General features: G+C 39.9%; 1 protein-coding gene across 13 annotated transcripts in view; it reads right to left on the minus strand.

Annotated features, from left to right (window-relative positions):
- The window catches only part of Cspp1 (centrosome and spindle pole associated protein 1), a 140040-nt gene that overhangs the window by 59266 nt on the left and 56515 nt on the right, over positions 1–24259 (minus strand). For 7 of the 13 annotated variants that reach the window (XM_055603314.1, XM_055603319.1, XM_055603308.1 and 4 more), the window contains exons 4-7: positions 9822–9925; positions 8747–8770; positions 1813–1893; positions 762–860 (exon numbers count right to left, since the gene is read on the minus strand). In XM_055603314.1, the coding sequence (XP_055459289.1) occupies positions 762–860; positions 1813–1893; positions 8747–8770; positions 9822–9925 (308 nt within the window). The remainder of the gene's footprint in view (positions 1–761; positions 861–1812; positions 1894–8746; positions 8771–9821; positions 9926–24259) is intronic. The other 6 variants (XM_055603318.1, XM_055603311.1, XM_055603310.1 and 3 more) reach the window with 2 other exon arrangements.

Genomic DNA, 24259 nt, shown 5'->3' on the forward strand with positions numbered 1-24259 from the left:
CTCAGCCCCAGTGACTACACAACTCCTACACCCATGGCTCTTGAGAACATCTTGTAAGAAAAAACAGAGAGACTATAAGAGCAAAGGAACAAGAATCTGATGTGAGATTGTGTCTCCCAAGAAATGACAGGAAAACTAAACCCCTGATACCTCAACAATACATCTGCCTAAATATGACCTGATCAATGACAAAACAAACAAACATAGTAACATAGACAGGGAAATCTCAAAGGGTCCCACCCCTAGAAAGAACTAGAGACAACTAATGACAGCTGAGCAAGGCAAAATTACTCTTCCCCAAGAATGAACTCCCAATTGGTTATCCAACAAGTGGTCAGCCCTGAAATTATATACAAACACACACACACACACACACACACACACACACACACACACACACACGCATAAGAATACAAGCAACATTAAATGGACTCAGCATGTTTATATTTACATATTTATGTGTCAGACATATATGTAACAATTAAAGAAAATGAGACCATATATTTGAAAGGAAATAAGGGAGCAACTTGGGAAGAGTTGAAGGGAGAAGAAGGGTCAGAGAAAATGATATATTTTTAAAAATTAAATTTTCATGAATGCATGCACATATATACACACGCACACGCACACACACACCACCTAGAAACTGCAAAAATGTAAAAATCACTTAAAATAAATAAAGCCAGGAATGATGGAGTAAACATGAACCCCCAGCAGCCTGCTCATGCATGTGATATTAAAATTATAAAGGTAAAACATACCTCAATATTCTTTTCTACCTGTCTGACCTTTTCTATAGATTCTTCCTTACCCCTGAGAAATTGATTGTATTCTCTGTTGCGTTCAAGTTTCAACCTTTCCTTTAAAAAGAAATTGAAAGACAACGTTAACTTCAGCTTCAGGGGGTGGGGAGGCTTAGTATCCAATCAGAATCACACAAATCAGCTCTTGACCTAAAACAAGCTTTCCTAATGACTTTAAGGACAGGAAGTCACTGGAAGGAATAGGAAGGGGCCAGATGAACACTGCAGCTCCCCAAGTCTCTCTTGCCATACGCGAATACACACAAATTAATGTGTGAAGTTGCTAACAGAATGGAACTACTTCAGTTGAACTACTTCAGTTATAAAACACCTTGATTCTTTTTCCCCAATGTTTCTCAGTGACATCTCCCTCCTATAATCCCCCAGACCACTACGAAAATACTTTATACTAACCATTTTATTCACTAAGTTAAAGAAGAGTTCCAAAACACAAAATGATAAAAATTATGTAGACATTAAAATCCTATAATGGAACTGTTCTGTTGAAATGCATTAGGACATTTTCTTAAATCCTAATATGTTGAATGTCACTGAAGCAACACAAAGGAGTATTTAAAAAACAACTAAAGGAGTATTTAAAAGTCAGGTCTACTTTTTGAAACTTAGTGACTGTCTATTTTTTCTTACTACTTAATGTTGCTACCATCTCTTCAAAAATAAGGATTTGTATTAGTGGAGTGACAGAAACACAGAGAGCTCAGCAACAATATCCTTTTTCATCCACTCATATCACTAATAACTATATCACACAGCACAAAATTTGCGGATCAGATATCAATGCTGAAAAAATAAACTGAATATTTAATTAAGTAAATAAAACACAACAAAAGAACACATTAAAGAAGTCTATCACATTATATCATTAATGTTTAAAAAAAATTTCAAATGGCTCAACTTGAAATTCCATACTTTTTAAAAGATTACACTCAAGTAGAAAGAAATGATGATGGTTCTGAAGCCTCAGGAAACTCTACTCCTATCCACCTACCTTGGCAGATAACCGTTCATCAATAGGAAGAGAAACTCCTAGAGTAGATGGATCTGTTTCACCGGTAGATAGAAAATTTTTCTGTATATGTGCACATTAAAATACATATATTAGCTAATTGATTTTATATGTTTCAAAACTTCTTTACAGTCTATATTCTAAACTGCTACATAATGCACAGCAGATGGATGAAATGGAGATGAAGTCAGAGACTATAAATCTAGAAAGCACATCAAAAGTGACTAATGAAAAACAATTTCTTCAAATCAACTCCCTGAGAGACTCAAGCTTTAACTTAGATTAGCAACACATATATACATCTTGAATCAAGGAGAATAAAATCATGGAAGGGGTCAATTTTTCCAATCTATATTCTTTTCAGTTAAAAGAATAACTTCCTCACAGTATCTTTTTTAAATTTATTTATTTTGTATTAATTACAGTTTATTTGCTTTGTATCCCAGCTGTAGCCCCTTCTCTCGTCCCCTCCCAATTTCACCCTCCCTTCCTCATCTCCTCCCCTGTCCCTCTCCCAAGTCCACTGATGGGGAGGTCCTTCTCCCCTTCGACCCTAGTCTATCAGGTCTCATCAGGACAGACTGCCACAGTCCTCTTCTGTGGCCTAGTCAGGCTGCTCCCTCATGGGGAGGGCTGGGCGTGTAATCAATGATCAAAGAGCCAGCCACTGCATTCATGTCAGAGACAGTCTCTGTTACCATTACTAGGGAACCCACTTGGAGACTGAGCTGCCATGGGCTACATCTGAGCAGGGGTTCTAGGTTATCTATATGAATGGTGCTTGGTTGGAGTATCAGTCTCAGAAAAGGCCCCTGTGCCCAGATTTTTTGGTTCTGTTGCTCTCCTTATAGAACTCCTGTCTCCTCCTGTCTCCCTCTTCTTTCATAAGATTCCCTGCACTCTGCCCAAAGTTTGGCTATCAATCTCAGCATATGTTTTGATACACTGCTGGGTAGAGTCTTTCAGAGGCCCTCTGTGGTAGGCTTCTGTCCTGTTCCCTGTTTTCTCCCTCTTCCAATGTCCATCCCGTTTGCCTTTCTGAGTGAGGATTGATCATCATACCCAGGATCCTCCTTCATGCTTAGCTTCTTTAGGTGTTCAGATTTTAGTATGATTATCCTATATTATATGTCTAATATCCACTTTCTTTCTGACTCTGGGATCCCTCACTCAGGATGATCTTTTCAAGTTCCCACCATTTGCCTGCAATTTCATGATTTCTTTGTTTTCAATTGCTGAGGAGTATTCCACTGTGTACAATTTCTGTATCCATTCCTCACCTGAGGGACATCTATTACAAATAAAGCTGCTATGAACATGGTTGAGCAAATGTCCTTGTTATGTACTTGAGCATATTTTGGATATATGCCTAGGAGTGGCATAGCTGGATCTTTCTAACTTTCTGAGAAAGTGTCAGATTGATCTCCAGAGAGTGATTGTACAAGTTTACTTTCCCACTAACAATGGAGGAGAGTTCCCCTTTCTCCACATCCTCTCCAGCATGTGTTGTCACTTGAGTTTTTGTTCTTCACCATTCTGATGGGTATAAGGTGAAATCTCAGGATCATTTTGATTGCATTTCCCTGATGGCTAAGGATGTTGAACATTTTTGTTTCTCTGCCATTCAATATTCCTCTACTGAGAATTCTCTGTTTAGCTTTGTACCCCATTTTTTAATTGAATTACTTGATTTGTTCCCTTTTAACTTCTTGAGTTCTTCATATTTTCTGAATATTAGCCCTCTGTTAGATATAGGGTTGGTGAAGATCCTTTCCCAGTCTGTAGCCTGTCGTTTTGTTCTGATGACAGCGTCGTTTGCTTTACAGAAGCTTTTCAGTTCCATGAGGTCCCATTTATTGATTGTTGATCTTAAGAGCCTGTGCTGTTATTGTTCTGTTCAGGAAGTTGTCTCCTGTCCCAATGAGTTCAAGGCTCTTCCTCACTTTTTCTTCTAACAGACTTAGTGTGTCTGGTTTTATGTTGAGATCTTTGATCCACTTGGACTTTAGTTTTGTGCAGGGTGATAAATATGGATCTATTTGCATTTTTCTACATGTTGACATCCAGTTGAACCAGCACCATTTGTTGAAGATGCTATCTTTTTTCCATTGTATGGTTATGGCTTCTTTGTCAAAAATCAAGTATCCATAGGTGTATGGGTTTATTTCTGGGTCTTCTATTCAATTCCATTGATCCACCATTCTGTTCCTATGCCAGTACCATGCAGTTTTTATTACTATTGCTCTGTAGTACAGCTTGAAATCAGGGATAGAAATACCTCCAGACAATCTATTGTTGTACAGGATTGTTTTAGCAATTCTGAGTTTTTTGTTTTTCCATATGAAATTGAGAATTGTTCTTTCATGTTTTGTAAAGAACTGTGTTGGTATTTTGAACTAAATCTGTATTGCACTGTACTGAATCTGTAGATTGCTTATGACAGGATAGCCTTTTTCACTATGTTAATCCTACCGATTCATGAGCATGGGAGATCTTTCCATCTTATGATACCTTCTTCAATTCCTTTCTTCAGAGACTTGAAGTTTTTTTCAAACAGGTCTTGCACTTTCTTGGTTAGAGTCACACCAAGGTACGTTAGTGGCTATTGTAAAGGGTGTTGTTTCCCTAATTTCTTTCTCGGCCCTTTTGTTTTTCATATACAGGAGGGCTACTGGTTTTTTGTTTTTTTTTTTTTTTTTTTTTGAGTTAATTTTGTATCCAGCCACTTTGCTGAAGGTGTTTATCAGCTGGAGGAGTTCCCTGGTTGAATTTTTGGGGTCACTCACATATACTATCATATCATCTGCAAATAGTGACACTCTGACCTCTTCCTTTCCGACTTGAATCCCCTGGTCTCCTTTACTGCCCTAGCTAGGACTTCATGTACTGTGCTGAGGAGACACAGAGGGAGTGGGCAGCCTTGCCTGCCCCTGAGCTCAGCCCTCAGCAGTATCTTTATGAAGGCCTGCAGCGTTAAGTGCTGTTGCTTGTGTGTCCCCCCCCTCATATCCATAAGCGTTCTTGAGGCATTAGTGGACATTACTGAGCTTCTGCCTGGGCATCCAGAGACCTAGAGCTCAAGCTTCTACAACACCCCCACTTATGAGTCACACAACACTGACCAAGTCAGTTAATTTTTCTGAGGCACATTCTTCCCTAAGGTGAAAACAGCACCCACCCTGTACACCTACCCAAGTTAGGGTCAGGATCAAAGAGGATACAAAACATAAAGGTTCTTTGAACACTTAAAAGCAAATGAGAAATACTTTCAATACTACTCCTTCGTCAAAAGCTAAACAAATCACTTAGCTTCTTGACTCCAGTTTTCATCACCTATAAAATGGGCACTATCATCCACAACACTACATTGTGAAAGCTAAATTAGTATATGTTGGCCTATGGAGCTTCTTGCATTCATGAACTCACTGAACAATTATTGACCATTTAATGCTTTCCAGTTACTAATGTAAATGTCAAGGAGACAATGATAAGCTTACATTTCCTCTAATCATCTAGTAACAATAAATAACTGAAATACAATACACTATCTGCTTAAATAGCATTATATTAAAACACGGAATGCATGAGAACAGATTGTATATGAAAGTCAAAATATATTTTTTATTAAATCAAACCATAAAGTTTCAATAAATCTAAAATTACAAAATAAAATTTCATAGTTGACTATAAAACTCTAATAAGCTTCTCTTTTGAAAGAAAACAGTGAGACAAAGGACTGCCTGGATCCTAACATTGCTAACCACCATGTTGAAGTACACTATAAACAATCATTTCAAAAAATCGTGACTATAATAACAACAACAACAAAATCCCACCTCTCAACTGACAGCTATAATTCCACAACAGATTAGGATGTCCCTGGCCCCGCCCCTGACATATGCCATCATATCTGGCCACAAGAATTTGAATTTTATCTGTTCAGTAAATACTAAGTGACAACTATAACTCTTTGATACATTTATGATCCAACATGCCATAAGTGCTATAATCAAAAATTAGTAAGTAAAAAGAGCAGGCTATGGAGAGCGCAAGCTTCTACAGCATTAAGAATCAAAACGGCAATCCTGAGTTTCTTTTTGGATTTGATCTAGGATGTTCTTAACACACAACAGATGGGTACTATTTCAAAGTGAAAACATCAAGTAGACAGCCAGGGAGAAAACTTTAAGGTTCAAGAAAGAGCTATGAGCAAACGAAATTAATTTAGTAATCCAATTTAAAAACTGTACTGTCTGCTCAGTAAGAACACCAAGCAACTTTTATTCTAAAAACTAAGAGGAAAAAAAATTGGCTTTTGTCGCTTAGTGACTCTACCTAGCAAAGGTTAAATTGATCTCTTGTATAGTTTTGCTTGTTTCCTTCTTGTTTGTTTTTTTTTTTGAAAAAGGTTTCTCTGTGTAGCCCTCGCTGCTCTGGAACTCACTCTATAGACTAGGCTGGTATAGGCTGGTCTCAAACTCCAGAGATCTGCCAGCCTGTGCCTTGCAAGTACTAAGATTAAAGTTTGCTACCACTGCAGTCTTAATGTTTTGTTTTTGAGACAAAGTTTCCTTTTGTAGTTCAGGCTGACCTCGAACCTACAGCAATCGTCCGTCTCAGTTTTTCTAGTGCTAACGTTACAAGCGTTATTACCATGCTCAGTGTTGTTCTTTCCTTTTCCCCCTTCCCTTCCTACTTCTTTTGTTTTTATTGTTTTGGGGGTTTGTGTGTGTGTGTTTTGTTTTATTAAAACATGGTTTCTCTGTGTAGCCTGCGCTGGCTTTGTAGACCAGGCTGTCCTCAAACTCATAGCAATTCACTTGCCTCTGCCTCCCAGAGTGGTGGGATTACCGGTATGTGCCACCACACCTGGCTGCTTTTATTATGTTTTGTGAGTTTGGAGTAGCTCAAGTTAGCCTCAATCTTGCTATGGATCTAAGGATAGCTTGCAATTCCTGATACCTCTACCTCCACCTCCTGAGTACTGGGATTACAGTCCTGCAACAATATGCTTAGCTTTTTATGATTAGTATCCACACAGTTATAAATCTGAAAGCTACAAGGGACCCAAGAGCAGATTTGGAAATAATATCTACCACAAGGACTGAAGAAACCAATAACTTCCTCTACATTTCCTATGTAATTTTCTTGTTTTCAACTCTAACCTCCTCAGACATCATCCAAATTTAGACTTTAGGAAAATACCACTTAAAAAAAGAAAACGAAAATACCACTGAACTTTAATAATCCATCACAAAAACAACTCTTCCAGGGAGTTGTATGCTCCTTTGACTACTTTCACTTTTCCCTTTAGAAAGGCAATTTCTTTCCATGCCCGTTCATGACCACCCAGCTTGGCCCGTAACCATACTGCTGTGACTGTCAATCTGCTAATCGTCTCAAGCAGAGTGTTCTGTCAGCCACAACCCACAGTTTTTCTTTTTTGTGGTCCTAAGGCTAAAACCTCAGGCCAAGGCAAGTGTGGTGCCACAAAGCTACAGCTTTAGACCCCAGATTGCTTTTTAATTGATATTTGGCATGTCAACTATTTTTGAGAAAGGCTGGTTTAGCCATGTTCTACCTTTGCTAGCCTAGATATAAAGCATTTTCTTCTGTCTTGCTGTTGCCTAAGACATGAATCAGTGCCTGATAAATCATACTTTGCATAACCCTAGATGTGCCTTTCATTCTTCTACCTTTCAGCACCTGCTACCTTGAGCAGCCACATCTCAGAAGCTGAACCACATTCGTAGGAGACACACCCAGCACCCCCACCATTCTTTTTATAATCTTACACCTCTGAATAAGAAACAGGCAGTGAGGGAAATTGTGAGGTACAGGCCTAGGAAGTCAAGCTAGAGCAGGAGAGGGGTGGCACGCTAAAGAATTAGAACTTTTATTCAAAAGTTAGTGAGGAGACACATATTTTAGTGTAATTAAGAACAAATTCAGTTAAGTCATAAAATCTGCTGAAGTTAATGAGTCTCTAAGAAGTTCAGGTAACTGCTTTAAAGCAGTTATCTCTTGATGGATAGTCACCACAGCCCGATCACATGGACTGCCTTTGAGCAGCACAGTCTTCTCTCTCCATATCACTATTTCTCGCTCCTCTATAAAAAGGCTCTCATCCCCCTAGTCAAGCCAGTAAAGGTCTCATTCAAATGAATCAAAAGCCTACAGTCCACATCTTTCTTCCATCTACATTCTTCATTTGAGAAGCTTTCTCTCTTTTATTTTGTCTTTTGAATATCCAAATTCTATGTATCCTGTAATGCCTTACATCTCACTAGTCAGGATATGCTGCTGTAGTTAACATTTTCTGATTATCTTGATGAGATACTATGTCCACAGCTAAATCCTAAACTCCTTGAAGACAGGATCTATACTGTACTAAATGACTGGTGTTTTTTAAAAAGTAGTTGAGTGAGCAAAGAATTTATCAGATTATTTTTAAATAGTTTGTAAAACTATTAACTGGTGCTCTCTTTTCCAACAAAAATTAATAATTATGACCAGCTTGACTTAGTACAAAACTATCAAAAAATTCAAATCATGATAATACATAGTTCAAAACATTTTTAAGTACCTTGACTATTTATCTTGTGACCAGTATAAATTGTGCAACAAAAATAGACAGCTAAAAAGCAAGCACAAACAGTTTCAGGGTATTTATAAAGAAAGCAACAAAAGCAATGCAAGCAGAAATCAAAGCAATGACTGCACCAATAGGAAACTATTATGTGTGGACTGTCATCTTAGCAAGAGCAAAGACACAGAAGGGTACCACTCAAACACCTCAAAACACAAATGAAGCTGTTTTTGTATTTGATTTGAATCACATAAGTGCAAACAATTATAAGCTAATTACACCTTTTAAAAAACAAACTAAAAGCAAACATTATGCAGGAAACCCTACCTTTCTTTTTGCTTGCGTAATGCCCTAAAGTCAAGAGAAACAAACCATTGATAAGATGTATTCAGTAAAGGTCTGTTCTTTCGAATTACAGGTCAGTTAAAGACAATTTGAAACAAGTATTTATAAAGCAATGGAAACACCAAGAGTATTATGGATGACTAGAAATGTGATTGCGTAAATACTTTTGCAATGGAAAAAGGAAACTGCTTTGCCAAACTAACGATAAGCCAATAATTTAACTGTCAGATAATTTGATAATTGTAAAAGGGCTCTCTGCTAGAAAAGCAAAGCTGTCTAAAATCAGTGGCTAAGATCTGACTATGACATGTCCCAGAGGCCCCTGCTGAAGGCTGACCTCCAGCTGATGGCAATACTTTGGAAGGCGTTGGAAACTCTGGTTAGTCCAGCCTTGCTGGAGGAAACAGGTCACTGGGGACATGTCACTGGGGAGCTGCATCTTACCCCAGACCCTTCCTGTCTAATCTTTGCTTTCTGCCTGCCGTGACACGTGGACCTTGTTCTGCCGCATGTTCCTACCGTAGGCCGACAGCAGTGGAATCAGCTGACCAAAGACTAAACCTCTAAAATCTCTTCTCTTACACTGTTTCCCTCAGATACTGTGTCACAGTGCTGAAAAACATGACTGAATATAGTAGTTAATAAAACTGTTAACAGAAAATTTATAAGCTTATCAAATAAAAAATAATTAGTAACTAAAACCCCTCATGTCATTTTAACACATAGGGAATAGTGAATATGCTCCTTTAGACAAAGATAGCTTTACATAAAACAACCACTGCTCAACGGTGGTTAATCTCATTTAATATTCAAATCCATTTTGCTAGTAAAATACTCTCTTGCAATGGAGCCTAAAACCAGGGCCTTGTTGAACTACAAAAATCCAGGAAGAGTCTATTATTCCACAGCACAAATTGTCACTTTTTTTTTAACCAAGAGTTAACTAATTTTGACTATAATAGTTGGCCAGATATCACATATAATCAACAATTTCCAAAAGTACATTTTAGGGATAAATTCAACGAGACAAACACAATTCATTAATAGAACAACTTACCTGAGTAAGATAGCGTCTATAATCTTGCCTCAATTCTTCTTTTAATTTATGTTTCTTCCTTTCATAGTCTTCTCCTAATGGTAAACTTAATCCATAATCAATACCTAAAAAAGAAAACAATTTAAGGTTCCTATTCCCTTCCAAAGCAGCTTCAATCCCGTTTTCCTCCTATAATGAAGCACATGAGAACTGGAATCGGGTTTCATGCTCTGGAAGCTTCAGTGGGTGATGCACAGCTGCAGCGGTAAGTATTATTCCCACTTGTGACCCCTAGCCATCCTGCTACTCTGCCCAGAACAGTTTATGTCTCCTTCAGAGTTTTCTATGTACCTACATTAAAAGAATTTTAGTTATTATATATGCAAGAATGTGTGTAAGTGTATATTACTTTTCTTCCTGTTTAGACAAATTATTTAGCATCTTGTTTTTCTTCTCTTCATTTGTTTTTATTGTTGCTGCTGTTGTTTTGAGACTGGCCAGAACCTCATGTAGCCTAGGCTGGCCTTGAACTTCTGATTCTCCTTCCTCCATCCCCCAAGTGCTGAGATGATCCAGTTTATATAATGCTGAGGGTACAGAACACAGGGATTTGTGCATTCTAGTTTCGTTCTACCAACGAAATTACCTCACCAGCCCAGCTATCTTTTTTTCCAGAAGATAGCAAAATTAAAGCAAGGAATTTAATTATATTTGCTTCACTTACTTTGCTTTAATTTCTACAAAAACAAATCTTTTCTTGTATTTGTTTTTTCAGACTGCTAATAATAATAATATGTCTTTTTAACAAATAAGAATATTCTTACAAATGTTTATTTGTGGGACTCTGCTAGATAAGGTTGAAGCTGGTCTCCTGATAGACAATTATTCCCACTTGGTCTATGATTGTAGACACCCTTTTCTCAATGGGGTTTTAAAAGTTGCCCCTGATCTGGGTGACCCCAGGTCTTGTAAGGAAGTCACATGGCCCTCAGGGCATATTACAGGCCAGACCCTTCCCTGATAAGGAAACTGCTCTAGCAATTCCTAGAAATGCCCAACCCTGCTAAGGATCTTAGTCCAGCAGTAACCTTCAATAGTTCTTGGAGATTCATCCCTCATACAATAATTAAGTACTGTATTTTCTTTCTTGTGATAGGACCATTAAGTATCCCTGACCCCTAACCCCAGAGAATCAAAAACATTCACCATCGAAATCATTCCCTCTGCCAAAGGTTTATATTGCCCTTGATTTCACACGAATAAAGGTACATGCTTTCTCACTTCAAGACCGGCTGAGGTTTGTCATTTATCCTCTGCTGGGCCTCATCTCACCAGGCCTGCCCTCCAGTCTGCAGGGCCTGGGCCTCATGGGGCCTATGTCTTAGGCCTATGTCTGCAAGTGGACCAGGCCTGGGCTTTGGTCCACACCGCACAGCAGTTTGACCAAGAGCTGTAAGACTTTGGTATTGCCATAAGCTTTGTAATGCCCAAGCTTCCACTGCCACCAATGATCTCAGGCTAAAAGAGCTAACCTGTGTCTCCTTCCATACCTTGGTGGGTAGAGTCTTTCAGAGGTCCTCTGTGAAAGGCTCCTGTGCTGTTCCTTATCTTCTTCTATCCTGTTTGCCCTTCTGAATGAGGATTAAGCATCTTCCCTCCTTGTCACTTAGCTTCTTTAGGACTATAGATTTTAGTATATTTATCCTATATTATATGGCTAATATCCACTTATAAGTGAGTATATACCATGTGTGTCTTTCTCCTTCTGGGTTACCTCACTCAGGATGATCTTTTCTAGTTCCCACCATTTGCCTGGAAATTTCATGATTTCCTTGTTTTTAATTGCTGAGTAGTATTCCATTGTGTAAATGTACCACACTTTCTGTATCCATTCCTCAGTTGAGGGACATCTAGGTTGTTTCCAGGGGGGCAGAGTGCCAGAATCCTTATGAAGAGGGAGATAGAAAGACATGGAGGAGACAGGAACTATACAAGGAGAACAACAGAGCCAAAATACCTGGGCCCAGGGGCCCCTGCAGAAACTGATACTCCAAATAAGGACTATACATGGAGAGGATCTAGACTCCCTGTTCAAAGGAAGCCTACTGGCTGCTCAGTTTGCAAGTGGGTTTCCTACTAAGGGGTACAGGGGCTGTCTCTGACATGAACTCAGTGGCCAAATCTTTGATTACCTCTCCCTGGGGGGAGCAACCTTGCCAGACCACAGAGGAGGAGGATGCAGCCAGCCTTGATGAGCTAGAGTCATATAGAAGGGGAGGAAGTCCTCCCTTATCAGGGAACTAGGGAAAGGGCACAGGGGGAGAAGAGGGAGACAGGGGCTACAGGGGGGATACAAAGTAAATAAACTGTAAAAATATATAAATTAAATTAAAAAGATTTTTGTCGGAAGTGTCATATGTTATAGTAATCATGTTTATAAATACAAAATGAAATTTCTTCACTCCAAAAATAAAGAGCAGAACTAAACTGTAACACTGTGGAAAACCTTTCCACACCCTGGCTTAACATACTTGGGCCTCACCCTAAAGCGCCCTAGCTGCCCCTTAGAGAAATGGAACCTCAGTTCTCCATCTGGAAGCCAAGTTCCAGGATCCCAACCAAGATCCAGGACCCTGCCAAATGGAGGACACTTTATACAAACAAACAAAAAGCCGAGCATGGTAGTGCACATCTTTAATCCTAGCACTCAGAAAGTAGAGGCAGGCATGTCTCTGTGAGTTTAAAGCCAGCCTTTTCTACACAGTGAGATCCAGGACAGCCAGAGCTAGATGGAATGAAAACATGCCATTTTTATTTTTAAGTCAGGATTTCATTAAGTCATTATGTAGCAAAGGTCTAGCTTGAACTCCTCATCCTGTTGCCTCCACCTAAGTGTTACTTTACAAGTCTGCACCACAATGCTGACTTAAAATCTTCCACTTGAAATATCTTTTAACTCCTTTAAAATGCACTTCAGTAGCATTACTGTGTGTATTCACAATGTTCTACAGCCATTACGACTACTTATGGAAGTTCGTCATCCTACATAGAAACTGTAAATGGATGTCAATTTTTAAAGAAAATTCTCAATTCTGAGTGCTCTTTACTTATAGAGAATTCAACATTTTAAATCGTATTTGGGTATATTGACAACAGCAATGACTGTACAACTTGTATTTAAAACTCATTACCTCTGGGCCAGTGAGACTGATGAGCAAGTGTTTTCCACCAAACCTGACAACCTGAGTTCAATCCCCAGACCCAAACCGTGGAAAAAGAAAACCAGTTCCAACACAGGAACCATGGCATATGCATACACACTAAATAAACAAGCAAGTGTCATTTTTTAAGTCTTCAGGAAAAAGTTAAAATAATCACTTCTAAGGCTAGAGATGTGCCTCTTGTCAAGTATTTGCCTAGCACGCACAAAGAATGGGGTGGATCCTTAGCACTGTGTAAAACACACCTGTAAGCCAGAACTTCAGACATAGAGGCAGGAGGATCAGAAATGTAAGATCATCCTTGGTTATAAAGACTCTGAAACCCTATCTAAAGTAAATAGTTAATGAGAAAATAAAAATATAACTTCTAGAAGAAAAAGTTTACTCTAAGTACAATAGAAGAAATGGTTGAATTTATAAGCTGTCATGAAAATATTCATTTTTGTTTTATTCCTTACAATTCAAGAAATCATTATGTAGCCTATTATGTTTTATATCACTGAACTTGGGAGGAAAGTCAAGGTTATATATGTATACATGGATGCATACTGTTTTTTGGATTGTTTTTTTTTGGGGGGGGGTGTTGTTTTGGTTTTTGGTTTTTTCGAGACAGGGTTTCTCTTTGTAGCCTTTGCTATCCTGGACTTGCTTTGTAGACCAGACTGGCCTTGAACTCACAAAGGTCCATTTGCCTCTGCCTCCCTGAGTGCTGGCCTACTTTTTTATAAAACACCACATTTTACTTTACACTATAAACACTGTGAAATTTTCTTGATAAAAATATGTGGTCTGCCAGGCATGGTGACATTCATCTTTAATCCCAGCATTTGGTAGGCAGCAGCAAGCAACTCTTTATGAATTTGAGCCCAGCCTATGTAGTGGAAGTTTTGGTATCTTTAAAAACTCAGTTATGTTATTTGAACATGTTTTTGTTTTGATCCCAGGTGTAGGATATGGGACTGATCCAGATTGTCCACAGCAGCAAACTATGTGCCCTGTTGCAGGCTCTGAGAGGGGCTCTTTGCTATCTGGAGACAGTTTAAATCTGAGGACTCTTAAGAGAGGAAAAAATGCCAGACAACAGAGAAGGGGGGGGGGGGTCCAAGAACGAAGGCTGTTTCTCCTGGTTGCTGTTGATGCAGTTTGATGAGAAGAAAATGGAGATATCCTGAAACAAAGATTAGACTTGCCCCAAGGAACCCAATGACCCCAGCCAGTAGGAAGTAACCAAAGAGAGCTAAGCCACCTCTCCCCACTAACCTTTCTCTCCCACCTGGTGTTAGTAGGTAGGGGGGTGAATAGGGTTGGTGGAAGGGAGGTAAAGATACAAGAAAACAAAATAAAATGAAGTTTAAAAGTAGCACCTACGAGTCTGGTCTACAGAGAGAGCTCCAGGACAGCCGGGGCTATACAGAAAAACCCTGTCTCAAAAATTGTGTGTGTGTGTGTGTGTGTGGTGTGTGTGTGTATCTATATGTATATTGCCTACTTAAGTGCTTGGTGATATTTTAACAGGGACAGCTCAACATGTGTTCCCACAATTCACATGAAAGGCATCTAAAGCATTCCCTATATCTTGACTTTATATCATCCTGAAATGAAACTCTTCCCTCCCAAATAAATGTTATTTATTTATTATTAATAGAGCTTAAGCCAAAGGAAAAAAACAGTAATTGTATGTGTGTGTTTGTACACACATGCACGCATGCTCACACATGTGCATAGTAGAGGCCAACTCTCAGGAGTCAGTTTCTCTCCTGCTACAATGAAGATTCCAGGGATCACACTAGGGTCATTTGGCCTAAGTGCAAGTAATTCTTCTACCTGCTTAAACCACTACTGGCCTTATTTTGTTGTCTTTAGTTTTTAGTTTTTTAATTAGCATATAAAATTGCTTCATTATGACATTTTCACATTGCATTACATCTCATTCAGACAGAACCATGCATCTGGAACTAAAGGGTGGATCAACAAAAACAAATCCCATCCTCTACTCAGCCTTATAAACAAATCCCGCACTCTACTCAGCCTGACAACCCACACACAGATTATATAATGGAGGGTTTACCAAAAAATGTACAAACGGACTGGGCATGGTAGCACACACATGTAACTCCAGCGCTCAAGATGAAGGCAAGAGGACCAGAAGTTCCAGGTCATTCTCACCTACATAAAGAAACTGAGGCTGTCTAGGATACATGAGACCCTGTCTTAATAAAATAATAAAATAAACGTGAAAATGAACGGCTAAGCAACAGGAAGCAATGAGATTGGAAGGCAAGAATGTCATCCTCTCCTGGTTTCATTTCTAGTTTTAGCACTTTGATTGCAGAGAGGAAGGACAGTAACTAACAACCAGTTACATGTCTTGTAACATGAGGTCACAATGGGCATTCCATGATGTCAAGGAGTAAATGACAACAATGCTGAAAGGGTGATAGCCAAACTTGCCCAGGCCGAAAATAAGTACATTGCTACTTCCTGAAAGCCATGTTCTTCCGGTATCTTTTACCACAATTTTGAATTCTATTTGTAGACCTCTCTGGAAGAACTAGAAGGAGAATATGAAATGTGTTTATTTATAAATTACTGACCCTATTAAGTTCAAGTTTACTTATAGTATTTGATCTTTACAAACCCAGCTACTCCAAAGCTGAAACAGATGGAAGACTGTAAATACAAGGTTTCCCTGGACCGACCTGTGCCCAGTCTGGGCAACTTAATGAGACCCTGTCTCAGAAGGAAAGAGATTTACACACTTGGTTCTTAACAAAGAGGGTGGGCCTGACAGGCACAAAACCCTGGATCCAATCAGTGTGCAAAAGAAGACTTTTCTACTGATGATTTCTACTGATGATTCAAATAATATTTGCAGCATGGTCCTAGTATGCAAGCAATCATACAGAATGCTTCTTCTATTATTAGTCAACCTGTTATAAAGCAGGCAATGGTAATCTACCCCTTTAATTCCAACATTAAGTTTGAGACCAGCCTGGTCTACATAGCAAGTTCTAAGCCAGGAAAAGCTACATGGTGAGATCTTGTTTTAAAAAAAAAAAAAAAAAAAAAAAAAAAAAAAATACCATCCAACTCTTATTTATCATCAAGCACTAAAACCTAAGAGTAGGTCATAAAAACAGGAGGATCTGGCACAACAGTGCAATGGTGAAAAAGCATGCCTCGCCAGCCTGCCTTGAGTTCAAGCTCTGGAACCCACAGAATGAGGGAAGCTACTCCAGGGAGTTGTCTGAGCTCCTCAGCCTTCTTTACTACTTGTGCCTCACAGTCACACACATACATCATACATACAAAGATTGTAATAAAGTAAACTTACATAAATAAAATTAACTGAACAGAACAATTTAAATATTCTACTAATTCCTATAAAGTACTAACAGTGGCACCTAAACTTGAGCAGAAACAGTGAGACTTACATAGTTGTTGTCCCTGATGATACTAATGGCAAGAAAAGTACTGGTGTCATTTTAAGGTCATTTAAAGTGATGTCACTTCAAATAAGCATCAATGACACTACAGTTGACATTATGTTTCAAGAACAACAAGCAAGTAGTAGTAGACTTCTGTAAAAAACTTGAGATTTAAAAAAAAAAAACTATTTAAAGCTACAGTCTTTTTTAATTAACTTGCCTCCTAAGAAAGTACAATAGTGTGAAACAAATTCCTATAAATCATTTATTTCCTTTCATAATATACTCCCGAGAAAGTGTTATGTAACAACCAAGATAAATTATAGGAATTGTTAGCATTCCTGCTCAAATGGAAAGGTATCCTTAGAGCCCAGAAACCACACAGCTCTGAGGCAGGAAGGACAGTATCCCAATGGAAGAATACCAAGTCCAGGAACCACACAGCTCTGAGGCAGGAAGGACAGTGTCCCAAAGGGAGGGTACCCTGAGCCATGGGAGCCCTGTAATCCACATGGCTCTGGGAGGAAGCCGCCTCAGCAGAGGCTTTGCAGCCCTGAGGGAGAAGAGCCTGGCCCGAACTGGAGTGCTACAGTGTAACAACTCTGCTTAGCCCCTTCTCTTCAGCATTGTAGTTCCAGGGGAGGGAGGTCTCCAGCTGAGCGCCTCAGCTCTGCCCCACTTCTTCCCTTCTTTGCTTCTTGGCTTCCAATGAGAGTCACATCAGGCAGCAAATCTAATAAAAGAGATTTTTATTGTGGGGTGGGGAGACAAATCCAAGGTTTAGAGGGACAAACCCAGGGGTGGCTGCCTCTCTTCCAGGGAGAAGACAGCAGGGAACTGAACAGTAGGCAGAGCTCATATAGGATTTCTTAGGGAGCAGAGCTTTCTAGGGCAGAGATTTCCAGAGTGAGGATTGGTGGGATTTCAAGTCCTGAGCTTGGGGGGAGCTCAGGGATTGGTGGACTTTCCTGTTCAGGGATTGGTGGGTTTTTCCTATAGGGTGGGGTCTAGGCACTCCCCCACCTCAGGGCTAGGAATGACAGTTACAGTCCTTAGAGAATGGCCTGAAAATGACAGTTACAGCCGTTAGGATGGAAGGGGGGAGCTGGCTGCTGGAGCTTCCTCAGTCAGGGTCCTAACTACTTTCTTGCCTGGAGTTTACGAAAGGAGTCCACCTCAGAGGAAGCTTTCCCTGTTGCTTCAGTTGGAGTGAATAGGCACAGTAATCACAAGCCTTTACATAAGCAGAAGACTTGTGAAGAAACTGCACTGTTTTTAAAGCCTCAGCTAGAGGTTTTACTGCAAAAACACACTGGACTCAGAATGCAAGACCAGCAGTGTCAGCAAGCTCATCTGCAGTGAAGTAAACCAAATATGAAGTATACCACAAGAAATAACTAAAAACTGCTGGCATCAATAAGCTCCCTTTCTTAACCTAAAAAATAAATCTTTATATCCTTAAGACTCCCTCCATTCGGCCACAATATAAACTTAACAGCAATATAAAATTCTCCAGCTATTTATTTTCTTGTATTCTCTTTAAATGATAAAACATGTACTTTGTCTTCTGGATAATTTCTTTCCCCACTTTCCATGCAATATTTTGAAACTTGATTTTTAACATCAGTCAGCCATATTGAAATTGTTGTGTTCTTTTGTTAGTTGGCCTGCCTTCCTAATCGGGAGGGAAGGTGTTCAGCCTTCTGGTACTCAGAGTGCCCAGGAAGCCCACAGATCTGAGGACATGAATCCGAGCCACGTGCTATGAGGACTGGGAAGGTATCCCAACTTTGAGATGGAACAAAGTCCCAAGGGTATCCTGAGACATGGGAGCCTAGGAACCTCACAGCTATGAGAGGAGGCCTCCTCAACAGAAATGCTGCAGCTCCCAGTGGAGGGTGGCCCCAACCCTAATGGGCCAAGAAGTCTAGGAACCTGAGCCCCTTCTTCGTTTCTTCTTTCTTTTCTTCTTCTCCCTTCAAGAGTGAGTCACAGCAGGGGACAAATCCAAGAGAGGAGCAACGAATCCAGGAATGGGCGCCTCTGCTCTCAGGAAAAGGCAGCAGGGAATTGGGGCAAACACAACCTTTATATAAAAATTTGTAGGGGGGCAATAGAAACTCTTATAGAGGTGGAGCTTTCTGGGGCAGGGATTTCCAGAGTATGGACTGGTGGGATTTTAAGTCCTGAGCTGTGAGATGCTCAGGAATTGGTGGGGTTTTGCCCAGTCTTTTTACCTCAAATTTACATAATGTGGGATGAGTCCCACTGAGGAACTGGAGGTGATAGTCGAGGGGAGGGAAAGGGGCTGGGCTGCTGGAGTGTCCTCCCGCAGAGGTCTGACTGCTTTTCTGTCTTGAGGGGATATAAAGTATACAAAGTGTCCAATATTTACAAAAAGTTCACTGTGAAGGCAGTAGACGGAAGCAGGAAATTAGGAAGGGTTGTTATCATGGACAGCTCCCACGACAGCAGCAGTAGGCATTCTGTGTCAGGAAAGGTGTCAGGTTCCCAGTTCCCGTAGGCTGAGGCAGAAGAAGTCACCATGGACAGCTCCTGTTGAGGCCAGTTGGCTGAGGCAGAAATAGTCACCATGGACAGCTCCTGCTGAGGCTTTGCCGCTGAAGAGTCACCATGGACAGCTCCTGCTGAAGCGTTTTGGGGAGAGTTGTCGCCATTTTGTCTCCTGCCTAAACAGCCCCAGGTAGGGAAAGAGGGGACATAACTGCCTTGTGGCTGGAAGAGGAACTGGCAGGGAACTACTTGCTACTGTGTATTAAATTGACATCTAAACCTAGTTCTTGGAGGGTGCAGCTGGCCGCAGTGGGTCCCCCTCACATCTTGAGGTGGGTAGGGACTGCCAAGGCTTGGAATTGCCTCAGCCTGGGGCGCTTGCTGCAATGGCAGAGGGGTAGCCCCTACCCCTCCAGCCTTACAGAATAGGCCAAGTATAGTGACAGACACTGGGTCCCCATACTTGAGAGCTGAAACAAGACAATCACACATTCAACACCATGAGCAACACAATAAGAGCCTCTCAAGCAAGCATAAAATCGCCTTACCTTATTTGGTAAACAGTAGTCTTTTACCTTTGCAGATTTCCAAACTGTTGGGGTTTTTTAAGATTTATTTTTTATGCAGTACTCTGACTGCATATATGTGTACAACACCAGTACAGGGCATCAGTTCTCTTTATAGATGGTTATGAGCCACCATGTGGTTGCTGGAAATTGAATTCAGGACCATTGGAAAACCATACATCTCTCCAGGACCCCAAACCGGTGATTTTGGAGCACAGAAAAAAGTCTGTTTTGGAACCTGAAGTACTGATTGGTGGCATTTTTATTTAAGAATCAGAAATGGAGGTTCCAAGATGGCAGAGACCAGTGTACCATATCTAAGGAGCAGAAGATCAGACACTGCAAACAAAACTGGTGAGTAAAAAGGTGGCTGGATCCAAAACACCAACTTTGGTGCTTTCCAGACCAGAGGGAACAACTAGGGAGTTGGGGACAATTGGATCCAGGCCCCTGTGGCCATCTCCCAGGTCCAGGAGTCACGAGCTGTGAGCTTATGTCATTTCTGCATACTCGAGAGAGTGCAGGCCTCCAGATCCAGGGACCCTCTGCTCCAGCAGCCAGACATCTGATCCCTCCCACTCCCCCGAGGGCAGCGTCTGAATTCGAGACAGCATCCCAACCTCCAAACCACAATCTGCTGGTCCCCCTGTGGAGACCATGTATACAATAAAATCATACAAATCCTGGATCAAGATGAACGTGAGTCCCAACAGAGCAGTGTCTGATAGGCATGTAAAGCCCTGGCAGCCCAGGACTTCTTTCTAAAGCACCAGAAGCCCCACAATTGCCACCTGAGGCAGACACCCCCATAGCTTCCCCCTGAGCCCCCTGGGCCCCCTCAGCTGCCACCTAAGAAGGCCGCACCTAGCCCTTCAAAGCATCCACACTGGTGCCACTTCCCCTTTAAGGCACCCACACCTGCTCCCCTGCCATTCAAGGTACCTGTACCGAGGCCCTGCCTTCCAAAACACCCACCCCAGCATGACTGAATCCATACACAAGCACACACTTGGGTTCCCCTGGAACTCTCTCCTCATCCTGAAGGCTATTCCTGACACCAGAGACAGGAGGAACCAGGCTTGAGTTCATGCTCAAGGAATAAACAGCACAGGCTACAGACAACCAGATGGCTAAAGGCCAGCATAAGAAAACAATCAACAAAAACCAGGACACCATGGCTCCCCAGAACCCCCCCCCAAACAATAGATATTCTAATGTAGCTGAAACAGAAAAATGACCTTAAATCTATGATTATGTAGCTATTAGAGGAATATAAAGAGGAAACAAATAAATCTCTCAAAGAAATACAGGAAAATAAAACCAAACAAATAGAGGCCATCAAGGATAGATAGGAAACCACAATCAAACCAGTGAAAAGTATTAATAAACCAGTTTGACCTGAAAACAATTAGAATAAACCTGCACACACACACACACACACACACACACACACAGAGAGAGAGAGAGAGAGAGAGAGAGAGAGAGAGAGAGAACCCTGGAAATGGAAACCTTACAGAAGAGATGAGGAACCACAGAGGCAAGCATCACTAACAGAATACAAGAGATGTGCGTTGAAGACACAACTGAAGAAATTGACACATCTCTCAAAGAAAACATTAAGATGGAAACGTTCCTGACACAATACATCCAAGAAATCAAGGACAGCAAGAAAAAGACAAAAACTAAGAATAATAGGAATAGATGAAAAAGATGTCGGGCACCAAAGTACAGAAAATATTTTCAAGAAAATCATAGAAGAAAATTTCCCCAACCAGAAGATTAGACCAGAAGAGAAATATAATAATAATATATCACATATATTATATTATTAATAATAATAATCAAAACACTACATCTACAGAAAAAAGAAAATATATTAAAACTGGCAAAAGAAAAAGGCCAGGGAAAATACAAAGGTATACCTATCAGAATCATACCTGACTTCTCAACAGAGACTAAGAAAGCCAGAAAGGCCTGGGAAGATATTATGCAAACACTTAAGAGACCACAGATGCCAACACAGACTACTATACTCACCAAAACTTTTAATTGCCAGAGAGGGAGAAAAAATATATATTCCATGGCAAAACTAAATTTAAACAATATCTATGTACCAACCCAGCCCTACAGAAGATACCACAAAACTCCAACCCAAGAAGGTCAACTACACCCAAGAAAACACAGGATATGGATAACTTCAAACAGCAAAACCAAAAGAAAACAAGCACACAAACACATTATCACCACCAACTACATAATAAGAGGAACAACAACCATCGGTCACTAATAGCTATCAACATAATGGACTCAACTCTCCAATAAAAAGACACAGGCTAACAGAACGGTTGTAGAAACAGGATGCAAAATTCTGCTGTATTCAAGAAACATACCTAACCAACAAAGATAAACACTACCTCAGAGTAAAGGGCTAGAAGGTTTTCCAAGCAAATGGACCCAAGAAGCAAGCTGGAGTAACCATCCTAATATATAATAAAATAGACTTTCAACTAAAATTAATCAAAAGAGATGGGGCAGGATACTTCATTCTAGCCAAAGAATCCACCAAGAGGACATCACATTTTGAACATCTATGCCCCAAATACAAGGTAACCTGAATTTGTAAAATAAATATTAAAGCTTTTAAGTCACACATTGATCCCAACACATTAATACTGCGAGACTTCAATACCCCATTTTTACGAATGGACAGATCATCAAGACAGAAGTTACAGAGAAAAATAATGAAGCTAACAGAGGCTATGACTCAAATGGACTTAATAAGTGTCTACAGAACTTTTCATCCAAACACAAAAGAACATACTTTTTTTTTTTTTTTTTTTTTTCTCAGCACCACACAGAACCTTCTCCAAAACTGACCATTATTAGTTCATGTATCAATTGAGGTCACAAAGCAAACTTCAACTGATACATGTTCTTTATCACATCACCAAGGATTAAATCTAGAGCCTAACAACAACAAAAACAACAAAAAACCTACACACTCATAAAAACTGAACAACTCCCTCCTCAACGATCTCTGGGTGAGGGAAGAAATAAAGATTTCCTACAATTCAATTCAATAATTACACAACTTACCCAAACTTATGGGACACCAAGAAAGCAGTGCTAAGAGGAAAGCTCATAGCACTGAATGCTTTCATAAAGACACTGGAGAGATCCCGTATCAGCAACTTAACACATTGCCTAAAAACTTAAGAGGAGGAGGAAGCAGTAGCAGCAGCAGCAACAACAAACACACAAACAAACAACAACAACAAACAACAAGATAGTAGGAAATAACTCAGGGCTGAAATCAATAAATTAGAAAGAGAGCAAAACAAAGAACCAACAAAACTAAGAGTTGGTTCTTTGAGAAAAATCAACAAGATAGACAAACCCATAGCCAAACTAAGAGACAGACAGTACCTAAATTAACAAAATCAGAAATGAAAAGGGGAATATAACACACACTGAGGAAATCCAAGAATCATTAGGTCTTACTTCAAAAACCTGTATAGCACAAAATTGGAAAATCTAAGGGAAATGGATGGTTTTCTTGATAGATTTCACCTACCAAAGTTAAATAAAGAGCAAGGAAACCCTTTAAACAGCCCTTTAAGCAGCCATCAAAAGTCTCTCAACCAAAAATACCCCAGGGCCAGATGGTTTTAGCACAGAATTTTACCAGAACATCAATATTCCTCAAACTATTCCACAAAATAGAAACAGAAGGAACATTGCCAAACGGATTATATGAAGCCACAGTCAGCCTGATATCTAAATCACACAAAGACTCAACAAGGAAAGAAAATTTCACACCAATCTCCCTTATAAACATTGATGTAAAAATCATTAATAAGATACTTGGAAACCAAATTCAAGAACACATCAAATAGACCATCCACCATGATCAAGTAGGTTTCATCCCAGAGATGCAGGGATCACCATCCGAAAATCCATCAACATAATCCACCATAAAAACAAACTGAAAGAAAAAAAAAATCACATGATCATCTTATTAGATGCAGAAAAGCCTTTGACAAAATCCAACACCCCTTTCATGATAAGTCTTAGAGAGATCAGAGATACAAAGCCCTTACCTAAACATAACAAAGACTATATACAGCAAGCCAATAATAGCCAACATCAAACTAAACGTAAAGAAACTAAAAAAATCCAACTAAAGTCAGGAACAAGACAAGGTTGCCCACTCTCTCCATCTATTCAAAATAGTACTAGAAATTCTAGTTAGACCAATAAAACAACTAAAGGAGATCAAAGGGAGACAAATCGGAAAGGAAGAAGTTAAAATATCACTATTCACAGATGATATGATAGTATACATAAGCAACTCCAAAAATTCCACCGGAAAACTCCTGCAGGTGATAAATTACTACAGCAAAGTGGCTGGATAGATTAAATCAGAAGAATTAGTAACACTCCTGTATACAAATGACAAATGTGTTGAGAAAGAAATTAGGAAAACCACACCCTTCACAATAGCCACAAAAATATGAAGTATTTAGAGGTAACTCTAACCAAGGAAGTCAAAGACCTGCAAGACAAGAATTTCAAAGCTCAGAAGAAAAAAAAATTGAAGATACCAGAAGATGGAAAGATCTCCCATGCTCATGAGTCAGTAGGATTAACATAGTAAAAATGGCTGTCTTACCAAAGCAAAATCTACCGATTCAATGAAATCCCCATCAAAATACCGAACAATTTTTCAC

The sequence above is a fragment of the Psammomys obesus genome, unplaced genomic scaffold (genome assembly GCF_907164565.1).
Source record: "Psammomys obesus unplaced genomic scaffold, mPsaObe1.curated_primary_1811, whole genome shotgun sequence".
In the NCBI taxonomy this organism is placed as follows: domain Eukaryota; kingdom Metazoa; phylum Chordata; class Mammalia; order Rodentia; family Muridae; genus Psammomys; species Psammomys obesus.